Here is a 15,159-nt window from a genome sequence, read left to right on the forward strand (position 1 = left end):
AAACATGTTATAACATTATTATATTGTTATTAAACATTAACTCCAGTAACAAACATGTTATTAAACATTAATCGTTATCAAATAAACCTTAATGACATTAATTACCATTTAATAAAGCTCTTTACCTGGGTCTTGTCACTTCAAGCTTCACATTCACTGAAACAGCCTTTTCGTCTTTCTTGGGCTCTTCCTGGACCCCTTCACGATCTTTTTTTGGAGCCACCATGCAACAAGACCCGTGCCAAGTTGACCAAACCATAGCACGTGAACGGCGAGTCAGTTGTGAAAACGATTGATCTCGTGATCATGCATCACCGACATCCAAGCCCAGCTCCATTCCACAGGTTACCGCAAGGCAATCTTACAATGATTACCAAGATGACTGGCTGATACTGCTAGTAGTCTTTGAAAATTTCCCCCGGCTGTCTTCATAGACCAAACACGGGTGTTAAATCGATACCCAAATATTCATAAAAAGAGGTTGCTTGTAATTTAGGGTGGGGGGAGGGATGCTACTTGAAAGTAGAAAATGAACAAAATCCGGAGGTGACCCTCATAAGTGTAGCAGAGCAGGCACAGATGTCATTCAGTAGAAGAGACTTATAAATTAAATATATTTATTGTTTACATACATACATCCAACAATACTTTTGCATAGACAAAATATTAAAAAAAAATTGCATAAGGCAGTGTTCCTTATTCACCATTTTACTGGCTGGGAGAAAATAATCAGGCAGTGGTGTGACAGTAAAGGAGGAGGAGACGGGTATGGTAAGACAGCCACAGCCCTCCATTCAGACCAAGTCCTTGTCACCAGCTAACCTAACCGTCTGAAGATTGTATGACTGGCCATCACTAACCTCTTCAATCTACTGCTGCTTCATGTTTATTCACAGTCACAGCTTCATTTTCTTGGTCTTCTCCTATGCTTACATTAGTGGAAGGTTCTACATCGGCACTTGTTTCTGTATCGTTTCCTAAGCTTGGCTGTAAAGGCACAGGACATATAATTTGGTCTGGAGCTAGATCTGTTGTGGTTTCCTGAGGTGGTACCTGTGAGCCTGATCCTTCACACCTACTCTCAGACTCCTGTAATGTTGGACTCTCCTCAACTGTTGTTTCAATGTTCCTATCGATTTCCTCAGCATTACTGGTGTCAACAAGACTTGGTTTAGTTTCTGGACCTTCTGCACTCCCCAACTCCTTCAACTTTTCAACTATCCTGGCATCTGACTCCTCATCCTCCGACTTCCCCATCCCACAGTTATCCTGTAGCTCCACTGTTCCACCTGTCTGTGTAGGTTCCTCCATTTCCATCAATTCCTCTTCCTCAGTGGAGGATGAGGTAGGTTCATCTTCCTCTGCTAACTGCCTTTGCAGTTGCATGTCTTTTTCTACCAGTTCACTTTCCTCTTTGATATCCTGCCCATCTCCTAAGTCAGGCCTTGAGGTATCACGTTCACAAAGCCCTGTGATTTCCTGCCTGACTTTTGAGACCAGACCAGCCTCCTTCAGCTTGTGAACAGACTGTAGCCTTTCCATTCTACCTATCTGGCACCGTGGGTCCCCAGCATCACCATGTGTCTCCAGAATCTCTGCCTGCCTCCTGACTTTCCCCCTCTCAGGTTGATACGATAACTTACGAGACATAGCACTTCCCCTCCCGGTCTTGGGTCGGTGTCGCCTGGACGTCTTTGGGCTGCCTCCATGCTCCTTCCCCTTCTGCTTCTGATAGAGTCTGGGACTGTGCTTGTGTCGATGTTCAGCCTGTCTGTCTGCAGTGGCCATCTGCCTTCTAGGTGTCGAGGGGCTATGTCTTGGACTCGGGCCTCCTTTGTGCCTTCTGATGCTCTTGGGACTTTGGCCTTGAATATGCTGCTCTCTATTGGACCTCGGTTCAGGGGAGTGATCAATGGGCTTCTGGTGAACAAGGCGTTGCTTTCTCTGAATTGCACGAATGCGCTCCATCTTCCTAGCTTCCGGTGAGTGAGGTTTGCCTGTGAAAGATGAGCTCTGTACAGAAGGAGAAATGAGCGTATGGTGACAAAAACTGATGTAGGGCACAATGAAACAGTGGGAAGAGAAGAAATGGATCAACAAACCTCTTTATCATCTTCAGCTGCTTTCCTTTCCATCACTGCTGAAACCTGCTCTTCCTCTTCCATTTCACTGATTGATCGCATGAGGGTTGAAAGGTTCATCCGGCGACTGTCCCAGAAGGTGCTTTTTGGGGATAGAGGAACCTGTATACCACAGACAGAATCCAGCACAAGGGATGGGGAGGCCTGTTTGAAAAGATAAGAGATTTTGTGCAGAATGCAGATAAAAAAAATTGATACAAGTCAATGGTGACCAATGTTGGACAACAGCAAACGTCCATGAAGGAAATCTCATGTTACTTCTGCCGCATACTGTAATCCACACATCAAGTCACCCGGTCGTATGCTCACAACGCCCCAAACACGTGTGGTTATTAATTATTAAAATCTTGTTAAATAACTTGCTTCCAGGAAATGTTCTCATGAACTAAAATGAAACAAAGACAGGACTCTTGACCAATGAATGAGGGGGAAATGTGGGTCTTTGATTCAAAAGCACAATCCCTTCAGAACGGCCTTACTGTTTGTGGACTACTAGTGATTTAACAAGATTTTATGTGTTTTGGACATTGTGGGCATACGTCTTGATGACTTCATATGTAAGTGATACAACATCATTATTATTTTTTTTACGGACATTTTTGATATTGTTTGCTGTTGTCTGGCATTGGGTCTTTTGGAGACTTTGCTATGTCCTTTCTTTACAAAAAGTTGAGATTAAATTTTTTTTTCTCGGCTATCACTATACAAACTACATATGGCAGGGGTGGGCAGATTCAGTCCTGGAGAGCCGCAGTGGCTGCAGGTTTTTGCTCCAACCCAATTGCTTAATAAGAAACCCTTATTGCTCAAGTAACACTTCAGCTTCACTTTAGTTGTCTCGCTCGTTAAGATTTTGAACCCTTATTGCTTATTTTAGTCTTAAACAGCCATATTCTTGGTTTTTAATTGTTCCTAATTAGCAATAACAAGCAAATGACAAAAGAGACCAGCATTTCTCCATTTAGCTTGTTACCATTTACACCTCTGTGTGTATTTATTGCACTATTTGGTTTAATTAAATACTTGGAAGGAAAGTGAAGAACTGAGAATTACTCATCTGTTTTAGACTTCAAATCATTTGGATGATATCCTTAGAAAGGAAAATAAATCCAGGATATGAGAATGACCTGACATGGCAGAGTTAAAGCACTAGCAAGCCATGCAATTAAATAATTGACAAGGATTGGTTTTTAATTAAGCAACTGGGTTTAACAAAAACCTGCAACCACTGTGGCCCCCCAGGACTGAATTTGCCCACCCCTGACATATGGTAATAAATATTTTTGGGTGGACTATTCATTTAAATGAACTTGGCACAGTCACAACTAGTTCATGTTTCTTTAGGAGTCAAGATCAGTTAGCACAGCTAATTCAACCCCCCCCTTGTGAACCCAAAATCGCCTATAAAAAGAATTAAAAAGGTTAATATCCGATTTTTTCACAATCATGTTAAGACATTTATTTACCACCGGAAAAGTGTGTTCTTTAGCAATTTTCACGTATTTTACAGAATACAGCGCAGATTTGACTGCTTATGGGAAGACTGTTCCTGGATTTTGATGAATAAGCGGTCATTTTATACACACATCCATCCATCCATCCACTTGGACTACATACAGGGGTGACCAAAAGTAGGCTTACAGTTAAGAGTACGCAAGGTTGGCAGCTTGAACACTTTGCGAGATTGTACCCAAGTGCACTGTGCCATTCTTTTGAGTTAATAAAAGTTAACAAATCTATTGATTTAATAAAGCAATTTTAATAATCATAATGTGCATGTGTTTTTCCATATGAACAACTGTAAACCTACTTTTGCCCACCTCTGTATGTAATCACCAATTTGCCTAACCTGCATGTCTTTAATGATGTGGCTGGGGGGCTATCAAGAGGAAGGGCCTGTTAAAGCCCATTGCGGCACTTCCTGTGTGATTTTTGGGCTATACAAAAATAAACTGTATTGTATTGTATTGTATTGTGGGAGAACACCCCACCCAAACTCAAAGATGACACTAAATCTCACTGGGGGCACTGGCTGAGATTCAAACCCAGGATGCTACAGCGCTAACAACTGCTACCCTCTAGAAGTGTTACTCGTCTAGGAAGTATTCAGTTTGCTGGTTTCCATTACTAATACTATATGGCTGCTTCACTTTCACCTGCAGTGCTAAAACATAATTACTTATGTAGAAAATGTTTTAACTGCAGTAGGCTTTATGAAGGGTCGATCAGGAGCACTTTATTTTCACATTAGGCCACAAGTTGGGAAAACTGAGCTTCACAAACTCTTAAGTCGAGGCCTGTATTTATCAAGCGTCTCTGAGTTGGAAGATGATCTTAACTGCCTAAAAAAAATCTAAAGCAGTTTATAAAAGTTTCCCTAACTACTTCTAAATTATTAATTTGTATTTGTATGTGAATTTCCCCATGGGATTAATAATCTATCTATCTATCTATCTATCTAAATTCATAAAGACTTAGAGTTAGTACCAAATGCATCATCATGATTACCAAGGACACTATAAGGGGCATGCTGCAGCTCTGGGTGCAGTAAAATCATGAAGTCATTGACTCTCAAATGTCAACTCATACTCTTCCTCTTTGGGGGTAGGTGTAAGCTGCTTCATCATTACTTCTCATGTACTTTGGGTTGTAGGAGAAATGCTTATCCAATCAGACATTCAGTGCAATCCCTACGAGCAATTCTGAGACGCTTGATAAGGTTTCAGCAAGTCTGCAATTGGGGTATACACATCTAACCCAAGAGCAACGAGCCATAACTTCAAGGAACTGCAGTTACCATAACGGGATTGGTGGAAACTGTAAAAAACATTTTTTTTTCTTTTTATCTTGCATACCAGTAACGGAGCACTGCACGATAACGTGCAATAAATACACTTGACTTGACCATTCCTAGTTTTCCTCCTCTTTCTCTGTACATTTACCATTCGTTTGCTCAGAGGTTGATGTGCTTGCTGCTTCCTGAGCAGCTCTTCTTTTCTCCACCCTAGCGGCCCGCTTCTTCTCTTCTTTCATCTGCATCTTTTTGCGTTAAAACTTATTAAGTCAGTGTTTGTGTTGCAATTACTTAGTACGTTTTCATTAATTTTTCACTTAAGTCTTCAATCTGCCTCAAGAATGATTTAAGATATGAAGAGGTAGGGGAAGTGACGGCGAAGGTGGTAGGGAATGAACGGCACCTGTACACATGCGCCGCCCTGCTGGCCACTGCCGAGAGTTGATTCCAACATAAAATAAAAATAAAAAGAGGAATAACCTCGGAGGTCACTCATGAACCCGAAAGTGGATAGTAGACGTCACGTAGTATATGTGTAGCAAATTTCAGGTCAGTAGGTCAAACGGTTTGTGAGCTACAGGTGATTTAAAATCCTGGACAGACAAACGGACAGCCACGGTAGCGTATTATATAGAAAGATTTGAACTTTTGAACCATTTTAATAGAAAGGCAGCTCCACACGTGTGCTTTTGGGCTATTTCACTGCTAATTAACACAAAAACTCCATCTATGATGATTGCTGTCTGTGTGTCTGTGATAAAATACGTTACTTTCAGTTTCCCTTTGCTGCCGTAAACATACCTCAGAATTGTGAAATGTATACTTTATTTTTTTTTTTTTTAAATTTAGAACCTTCCCTTCCTCAAAATGGAAACAGTAGTGAGAATTACAGCTTTTTTTTCCGCCCCCGATTTGGTACGATGCACCACCGACACAATTTGAAAACTTCAAGAATTGGCACAGTGTTTAAAAAACTAATTTAAGAACACAATTTCACAGACAAGTTAATGGATGGTGTACCATAATCGTGAAAAGAGCACGTTGACTTTTACCACAAACTTCTCCTTCTCCAAAACTTACTGCCTCCGAGGGATACTGATATGAAGGGGTGAAGATCCCATACGCAAAAAGACAGCCAAACAAACTGGGACAATACAGGTAAACTAGAAACACAGCCGCCTTCTCCAAGAGTGGTCAGATTATTTTGTAGCGTTTAGAACTAACAAACACGGCACACTTTTGTGAGAAGCTTATCAGACACATGATCTGCTTACTTACAGGCTTTACCAGCTCTTGGACAAAGTCCTCCTGTTCCAGGTCTTCCACACAGATTTCTGGTGCCCTCAGGGACTTCTCTCGGACCCACAACTCTTCTGGGTAAAAATGTTCCTGGACTGGCACAAAGCCTCCCCGAGAGGAATCTGCTAGACCTAAGCCCTTGGATTCTTCCTCATCATCAGTGTCGGTCAAACTGCCGCGATCTTCGCGGTCCCTTCGCTGCATCTCTTGAGATCTGCGCTTCCACAAGAGATTGTGCCGTTGCTTGCTAGAACATATATAATCCAGGAAATAATTCAGTGAGGTTTGGGAGGGAGTAATAACTTGGTAGAAAGGAAGGGTAAACAAACAAAGCAAGGTACCATACCTGGCATCAAGAATGCCCTCATATGTTGCTAGCTGCTTCATGAAGGCAGGATTGGGCTTTACAATCCCTCTCTTCTCCTTCACGTATTTCAACGCCTGCTCCAGCGACCAGCTGTACTGCTTCATGGCAAAGGCTATGACTGTGGACGCAGACCGACTCACTCCCATTTTGCAGTGAACCAAAACGTTACTGCCGGACTGCCTGCAAGAAATCAAGAGCAAGACAATTCATTCCTCTCATATGGTTTAGTAATCTTGCCCTTTAGACAGATGTCTGTATGTGCCAACACAAAACTACCATCAATGCCAGAATTGTATCTATAAAGACAGCACTGCCCAAGATGTCTCTCCAACTCCAACCGCAGAAAATGGTAAGGCCTGAAACTCTAACTTCAATTTAACCCTAGTTGCATTCAATGGAGAAATATTTCTGATAAAAGTCAAACGAATATAATACGCAAACGAAAAACAAACAAAAAATAAAAACGATAACACGTGCTTCAGCGACAGCACACACAAAATGAAATATGACTTGAAATGGAAGTTGTCACTTTCACCGGTCAAAGTTGAGAAAGTGGGCTCTAGGGAGTACAGCGTTTTGATTGGCGAGTCCTCAGTAGACTTTGAATAAATCTTCGGCCATCATGCCCTACATTTATAGACAGACACTGAACATCAGATGCAGATTTCCGAGAGGATGATGAATTCAGGCTTGTCGAATTAAAGTAGTTGCTGGCCAACTTCTTTCCTGCCACGGATGATGTTTTGTGGCATACATTGTCCACGAAAGGCACTTTAACCTCTAAGGTTCTTTCAGTTAGGAGAGAGGCGGATGTGAGGCAGACAACATGCCTGCTTTCAAAATAGAGGAATGACGCAGGTTTTTCATGTATTTGTTATGAAAAGGAAAGTTCTGAAGATAAACTGAAAACTACATGCTGTCTGGGAGAAAGGTGCTGCACCAGCTACAAAATGAAAATGCAAGTGGAGCAGGCCTGTTTCACTATGGCGCATGGCATTTTTAAGGAACACCTTGGTTGGATTAAGAAGAATTGACTCTTTAAATTACAGTGCATCCGGAAAGTATTCACAGCGCATCACTTTTTCCACATTTTGTTATGTTACAGCCTTATTCCAAAATGGATTAAATTCATTTTTTCCCTCAGAATTCTACACACAACACCCCATAATGACAACATGAAAAAAGTTTACTTGAGATTTCTGCAAATTTATTAAAAATAAAAAAATTGAGAAAGCACATGTACATAAGTATTCACAGCCTTTGCCATGAAGCTCAAAATTGAGCTCAGGTGCATCCTGTTTCCCCTGATCATCCTTGAGATGTTTCTGCAGCTTCATTGGAGTCCACCTGTGGTAAATTCAGTTGATTGGACATGATTTGGAAAGGCACACACCTGTCTATATAAGGTCCCACAGTTGACAGTTCATGTCAGAGCACAAACCAAGCATGAAGTCAAAGGAATTATCTGTAGACCTCCGAGACAGGATTGTCTCGAGGCACATATCTGGGGAAGATTACAGAAAAATTTCTGCTGCTTTGAAGGTCCCAATGAGCACAGTGGCCTTCATCATCCGTAAGTGGAAGAAGTTCGAAACCATGAGGACTCTTCCTAGAGCTGGCCGGCCATCTAAACTGAGCGATTGGGGGAGAAGGGCCTTAGTCAGAGAGGTGACCAAGAACCCGATGGTCACTCTGCCAGAGCTCCAGAGGTCCTCTGTGGAGAGAGGAGAACCTTCCAGAAGGATAACCATCTCTGCAGCAATCCACCAAATCAGGCCTATATGGTAGAGTGGCCAGACGGAAGCCACTCCTTAGTAAAAGGCACATGGCAGCCCGCCTGAAGTTTGCCAAAAGGCACCTGAAGGACTCTCAGACCATGAGAAAGAAAATTCTCTGGTCTAATGAGACAAAGATTGAACTCTTTGGTGTGAATGCCAGACGTCACGTTTGGAGGAAACCAGGCACCGCTCATCACCAGGCCAATACCATCCCTACAGTGAAGCAGCTGTGCTGTGGGGATGGTGGCAGCATCATGCTGTGGGGATGTTTTTCAGTGGCAGGGACTGGGAGACTAGTCAGGATAAAGGGAAAGATGACTGCAGCAATGTACAGACATATCCAGGATGAAAACCTGCTCCAGAGCGTGCTCTTGACCACAGACTGGGGCAACGGTTCATTTTTCAGCAAGACAACGACCCTAAGCACACAGCCAAGATATCAAAGAAATGGCTTCAGGACAACTCTGTGAATGTCCTTGAGTGGCCCAGCCAGAGCCCAGACTTGAATCCCATTGAACATCTCTGGAGAGATCTTAAAATGGCTGTGCACCGACGCTTCCCATCCAACCTGATGGAGCTTGAGAGGTGCTGCAAAGAGGAATGGGCGAAACTGGCCAAGGATAGGTGTGTCAAGCTTGTGGCATCATATTCAACAAGACTTGAGGCTGTAATTGCTGCCAAAGGGGCATCGACAAAGTATTGAGCAAAGGCTGTGAATACTTATGTATATGGGATTTCTCAGTTTTTTTATTTTTAATAAATTTGCAAAAACCTCAAGTAAACGTTTCTCACGTTGTCATTATGGGGTGCTGTGTGTAGAATTCTGAGGGAAAAAATGAATTTAATCCATTTTGGAATAAGGCTGTAACATAACAAAATGTGGAAAAAGTGATGTGCTGTGAATACCTTCCAGATGCACTGTACATGGACATCTCTTTCTCTTGGTTATACGGAGGCAAAGCTTGCTTTTTTTAATTGTTCAGGTTGTATCTTTTTCTTCTACTTTGACTTCTAGTATTTAATGTCCGGTTTCTCTGCTAGGTAATGATTAAAAAGTTTGAATATTTCCTCACTGAAACTTACCTTGTTTATTGACATCATCTGCCCCCAGTATGCTTTTTCGAGTGATTCTTATTTTGTTTAGCCTATCCAAAGGTAGTGATCTGAATATGTTTGTCTTTAATGTTTGCTCAGGTGCAAGCTGTGCTCATTCTATTAGAATTGTGCAGCCTTTTCAGGGATAATGATGAGAAAGCTAAAGGATATTGGCATTTCTCTGGACCCTGCTAAGGTGTTTTGAAAGTTGCCAGCCTCTATTGGTCTGTTTGATTTGTGCAGCCCTTTTAAAAAGGTAGTTTATCTGGTATGTCCCAGTAGCAGCACAGCTGTTGAAGTGGTTTCTGTCCTTTATTAAGGTATTCTGAAGTGTAGCCCTTTCAGGGGATGTGCCTGAGATGGCGATCCCTTGGCCCCTGTAAATGTATTCTTGCTTGCTCTGTTTTGAAGTGAAGGTCGCCAGCCTTGGCCATTCTGCTTGATTTGATTTGTGAGCTTAAGATATGAAGGACAACTGGATGTCATGGGGTGTACACATAAATCAAAGTTAATAATTTAGGCATTACTAGTACCAACTTATCCACCAATAAAAAAAGGACCTTAGAGGTTTAAGTACCTTTGGTGAATACTTTACACCACAAACCAGACAAGTATAGTCATGACTATGAATACGCCTTTTGGTTGCCTTGGGAATCCTGTGGCTCACAGGTATGTGCAAAACTGCAACTGTGAGCATCCCATCTACTGAGGATTCCCCAATCAAAAATAATGGCACTCGCCAGAGCCCATCATCTCAACTTTGGATGAGTAAAAAAGTGATTGTTTTCATTTCAGGGCACATTTCATGTTGTATGCAGTGTCACTTAAATAAATAAACAAAGAAATAATTAAATACATAGAAAATGAGCAACTCAAATATTTCGAAACGTTTAATTATTTATGCTCACATATCATTGTGTTTTTATTAGTGATACTCTAATCGATCCACCACCGATGTACAGGATGAGTTTAGACATTTTCATTTTGTCTCCGGTCATTGAAATGCGCACTCCTCATTTTGAGGGTGAGCAGCACATAAGCTTGTGATTCCTGCATCTGCTCACGTTTTTAATTAGAAAAAAAACTGATAAAGTAGAATTTGCCTTTGCCTCAACAGTAAACAACAGGCTTAATAAACATCTTATTTTATTAGAACTGTGGTTTCTAATTATGATAAAACATTTTATTTTCTTGTATGGCATGTGTATTATGGATAAATACTTTGTATATACATTTTATTAGTTTAGAAAGGTGTATTCTACGGGTATTTTATTTATTTTGGTATTTTTTTTTATGGTCACGGAACAAGATGCTTACAGGATTTCATTTTGTTAATTTGAAAAAACAAAAACGAACAAGTCGCACCTTGTGGCTGCAATTTAAATTGTAGAATTACCACTTACCATACAACGTAAGCCTTCTACGCAGCCGTTTATGCAGGAGCTTGGTGTAAATCATATAAATAATTAAAAGGATAATGGAAACACATTTTAATAGATATCAGAATAGTCCAGTTCTAGTAATATTAAATCAGTTATTGGTATCATCCCAAATAAATAAATAAATAGGAGCGTCAAGTCAAGTCAGGGAGCAGGCACTGGTACAGTGCGTTGCTGCACCCACTACATGACGAAACAACTCGGGATCCCGGTTGGCAACCCCCCAGGCAGACACGTATTGATTTAATATCACATTTCACAAAGCATCTGTGTATTTATTTCTTTTTTCCCCCCAAAATGTTCCTCCATATAGTAGTAGTATTCTAGCTACCCTCACTGAACTGTACATTTATGTCAGATCATGTATATTTCCTAATCTGATGTTTTATACAATTACATGTTTGAATTGGAAGCTTAAAAACGAAGATAAAATGTAGGTTTCATGGTGAAATTTACACACTATACTCATTTCTTGAAATGGATGTCACTGTAGATGGGTAAAGAGTTAAAAGTAAAAATGAAAATAAATTTCTTAAAAACACTACTTTTGCTAATAACAACACCAAACACATTTAAAAATAATCAAGTTCTAAGCAACAGCATTTAAAATCAAAGAAAAATGCAAAAGGTACGTGGGACACGAACAAGTCTTGAGAATCACACGTGCAGAAAGTGACGATTTGACCCTTGTGTAAACTCAACATTTTCTGAAGCCATCAATAGCAATTAAATCGGAAGCCGATGCAATAAAATTATAGTTTTTCCCACCCCAAACACTGACACATCTAGGGCATAAAATGGAGGCTTTTTCAGTCAAAGAGCTACAAAACAGGTAGCTATTCAAGTGCTGGATTGTTTTTATTGATGTTCTTAACAGCTTAATGCAGTCTGATAAAGTAAATAAAAACAGAGCAACAAATAAAGGAATCAACACAAATTCCTAAAACTTGTTTCCATCTTCCTCTCCCCCCTCCTCATTCAAGGTCCTGTTTTCCAATTCAAAATCTTAATCACACATAAATGCAATTCCTCTACATATACTGCTCAGATATTCTAGAAGTATTTATTTAACAATTTTTTTCTAGCAAAAATTGCACGCGTGTTTGCCATTTTGAGTATACAGCTGGATCGACGGGCATGTAGCTCACGTGACACGAGTAACTGGACATTTTTCGTAGACTTTGATATTATTTTCTATTATCCAGTGCAAGTCCAAGAGGCCCAAACAGAAACTTTTGTTATCTCCCTTCAGCTTGATCAAATTTGATTAGAAAAGAAAACAAATCCATCTAACTAGTGTTACAAAAAACATATACCATTTTTGGGTAGAGTATTCCATTAACCTGAGAAGACATTTTACATCACTGCCATTTTAAATGCTAAAATGTATTTATCAATACTGGTCCATCACAAAGCCACACTCATTTCTACTAGGCAGAGTTAAAACCAACCATTAAGTTACATTTCTTCGAGTTACTGGAGGAAAGCGGGGTCAGAATCCTCCTGGAGTTACAAGGCACCGATCATAAATGTTCTTTGACAAATGATACATACCTAGCTCTTGAGGTAGATTGTCCATCAAACTGTTTCCACAAACCCTCACCCAGCTCTGCTCTGCATGCTCTAGGTTTCCTTTCTATGATGTACCATCTGCCTATTCAGTTTCTAAACCTACTTTGTTCGATACATGGACAGCCAAAAAACTGACATACAACACATCCAGCCTGTCATTCCATGCACTGAAGGAATAATGCAAACCACTGTTCCACCATGAGACAATAATGAATGTATAAAAACTGCCCCTAACACCACAACACACTCAGCACAACCTGTTTATCCGATAAACAAACATTCCAAGTGTTAAACGTCAGCCCAGACAATCCACCATCTTCTCTCCTGACTGCCAGCCTGCTGAAATCACATACAAGCTTTGACTTCAACAACTCCTTTGGAAAATTTGATCGCTATGCCCACCTACAATTGTAGATTCACTAAGAAGCAGAAGCACTTATGCATCGCATGCTTTATGGTTTTTTTGTCTACTCAACCCTTGAGACACTACCAGGCATCCTTGATGAATTGGTAGGTGTTATTCCAATGAGATAACAGATCTGTTGTTTCATCATCATAGACGCGGACGTTGTAATACTTGATGGATTCTGGAAAGAAGTTGTCGATTTCTCGTGTTACATTCAGAATGTGGCCAACCCTGTGGGACAAAAGAAGACATTTTAAAAAACAAAACCTTCACAGTGAAGCCAAAATAACTCCAGTTTTGGAGAGAAAGTTGGAGAATTCTGGCAGTCAAGCTTGAAAAAGCAAATACCCCATCGCACCTTTCCTGCTTAAGGAAGGGGGGGTGTAAGATATATGGGTAGAAAACACAGAAAAGTAAATGTTTGCCATCTACTTAATGACATTAAAATACTGAGGGAACATGTATGCCATGTTTTCAAAGAGATGAGCAAATGGATCATCTTCTCCTTGGCACCGTAATACAAAGGGAATACATATGCCATCTACACAAGGATATCAGATAGCTGACTTGCCATCAAAAGAACTGTTTTTTGAAGAGTACCAAACTGTAAAGTTCAACTGTTGAGTGTATTCATTGGCAGTGAAAGTCATGAAAAGCAAATATGGAGTCTATACATGGGTCCTCACTGGCAGGTGTCTTAATCGTCACATTTCCATAGTGTACAACGTTCAACTGTTTAGTCTGCTCAAAGGTCAATGTGGGTCAATAATACCGCCTTCCCCTTGAGTGGCCAAACAGTGCAAGTAAGTTGAGCCATCAGCTCATGCATGATAAGTGACATTCGGCTCATGGGTGTCACAATGATCATTTCTACTCAGGAATGGTGACATTCTGGGAGTCAAAGCAAACTATCAACTAGTAGAATTTCAATGGGACCTGCCTGTCCAAGCCTTTCTTGTAATGATGATGGACTACTGAGCCATGAAGGAAGCAATATGCTGCTGTCTACTGTGCGGTTATGGAAAGTTAGGTAAAATTTGATATGTCTGCTAGAAAGGTTGGTTTTGCACACTTGCCACTCTACAAGCAAAGACGGTAATTACTTGTTTCTCTGTAGTTCTTCCCAGTTGGCTGCATTCCATTCAGAGCCCTACAAAAACAAACCCAGAACAGAATGGTAATCCCGAGTTAAAACAGATGCCACTCTAATTAGAGACATTCAACAAATCTTGGCAACAAGAAAACCTATTCACCAGGAAGAGGTAGTCAAAGATCTTGGACGGTTTGTCCATCTGGGCCATAATTATCATCATTTCATTGTCAATGAATTCTCGGTGCTCCCGCATGTCACTGCCGGTCAGAAGCTCCAGCTCACTACGAATCTGCAAAGATAAGGATGCCGTTTCTCAGATTTAGACGTTCACTGCCTGTGGTCAAAGCTTGGTTCATTATTACTGACCACAAGTCTCTTTCATTTCAGCACACACACACACATCAGCATCACTCCGCACAAATACGAAAAAATAAAATGGTAGAAAATACCAACCTCTTTGGATGTGATGCACTCCAGGTCTTTGGTGCTCATGATTTTACGGAGTACGGACCGGATCTTTTGTTGAGTCTGCTCTCTCTCGGATGGGCTGTAGGGCACAAGACATGAAATCAGCAGAGCCTTTGCTGGAACTCCCCATCTACTAGGAGTTTTCCTTCTCTTCACAGAGATCAGAAATGCTGCATTCACATGCTATCCGTCACATGGGAAAAAAAATTTCACATCTGAGAGCTGGTTATCATAGAACTCAACCAGCTCAAGGGAAGTTGGTCTCATTCGTGTCGGGAAATAGACGTCCGAGGCAGAACTCCATTAGCAGCGATGTTGCTTTTTTTTTTTTCATATTTTACACTATCATCCCGAGGTATCCTGTATTTATTGAACACGTGGGACTTTAAGGTTATTGCAAGTACTGTATATACAAGCATGAATACCAGGAAAACGGCTCAGAAAGGGCCTACTTTGTAATGCTGACCTCCCACCTTCGATAATGCAAAATAAAAAATTTAGATCAGCCAAAAATGGTATTTTTCTGGTTGCTTTGTATTTGGATCCATAGAATATGTGTTTAATACCCTTGGATTACATATCATTTTTAACAAAAAAAACAAACCTCTATATATCTCACATACATAGCTAATCTGATTAATCTTTAGCTACTTTTGTGCAGACTGACCAGCAAATCAAAAGACATTTCTCATTTATCTCAAAACACC

At 40.7% G+C, this 15,159-nt stretch overlaps 1 protein-coding gene across 1 annotated transcript in view; it reads right to left on the minus strand.

Moving 5' to 3' along the window:
- Positions 1-623: 623 nt before the first annotated feature.
- The window catches only part of si:ch211-203d1.3 (protein phosphatase Slingshot homolog 1), a 41,456-nt gene continuing 26,920 nt past the window's right edge, over positions 624-15,159 (minus strand). The window contains exons 8-15 of the mRNA XM_028812281.2: positions 14,438-14,531; positions 14,145-14,273; positions 13,995-14,041; positions 12,976-13,122; positions 6,581-6,781; positions 6,214-6,481; positions 2,103-2,285; positions 624-2,013 (exon numbers count right to left, since the gene is read on the minus strand). Of these exons, the coding sequence (XP_028668114.2) occupies positions 865-2,013; positions 2,103-2,285; positions 6,214-6,481; positions 6,581-6,781; positions 12,976-13,122; positions 13,995-14,041; positions 14,145-14,273; positions 14,438-14,531 (2,218 nt within the window). The 3' untranslated portion in view covers positions 624-864. The remainder of the gene's footprint in view (positions 2,014-2,102; positions 2,286-6,213; positions 6,482-6,580; positions 6,782-12,975; positions 13,123-13,994; positions 14,042-14,144; positions 14,274-14,437; positions 14,532-15,159) is intronic.

The sequence above is a fragment of the Erpetoichthys calabaricus genome, chromosome 10 (genome assembly GCF_900747795.2).
Source record: "Erpetoichthys calabaricus chromosome 10, fErpCal1.3, whole genome shotgun sequence".
Taxonomy (NCBI): domain Eukaryota; kingdom Metazoa; phylum Chordata; class Cladistia; order Polypteriformes; family Polypteridae; genus Erpetoichthys; species Erpetoichthys calabaricus.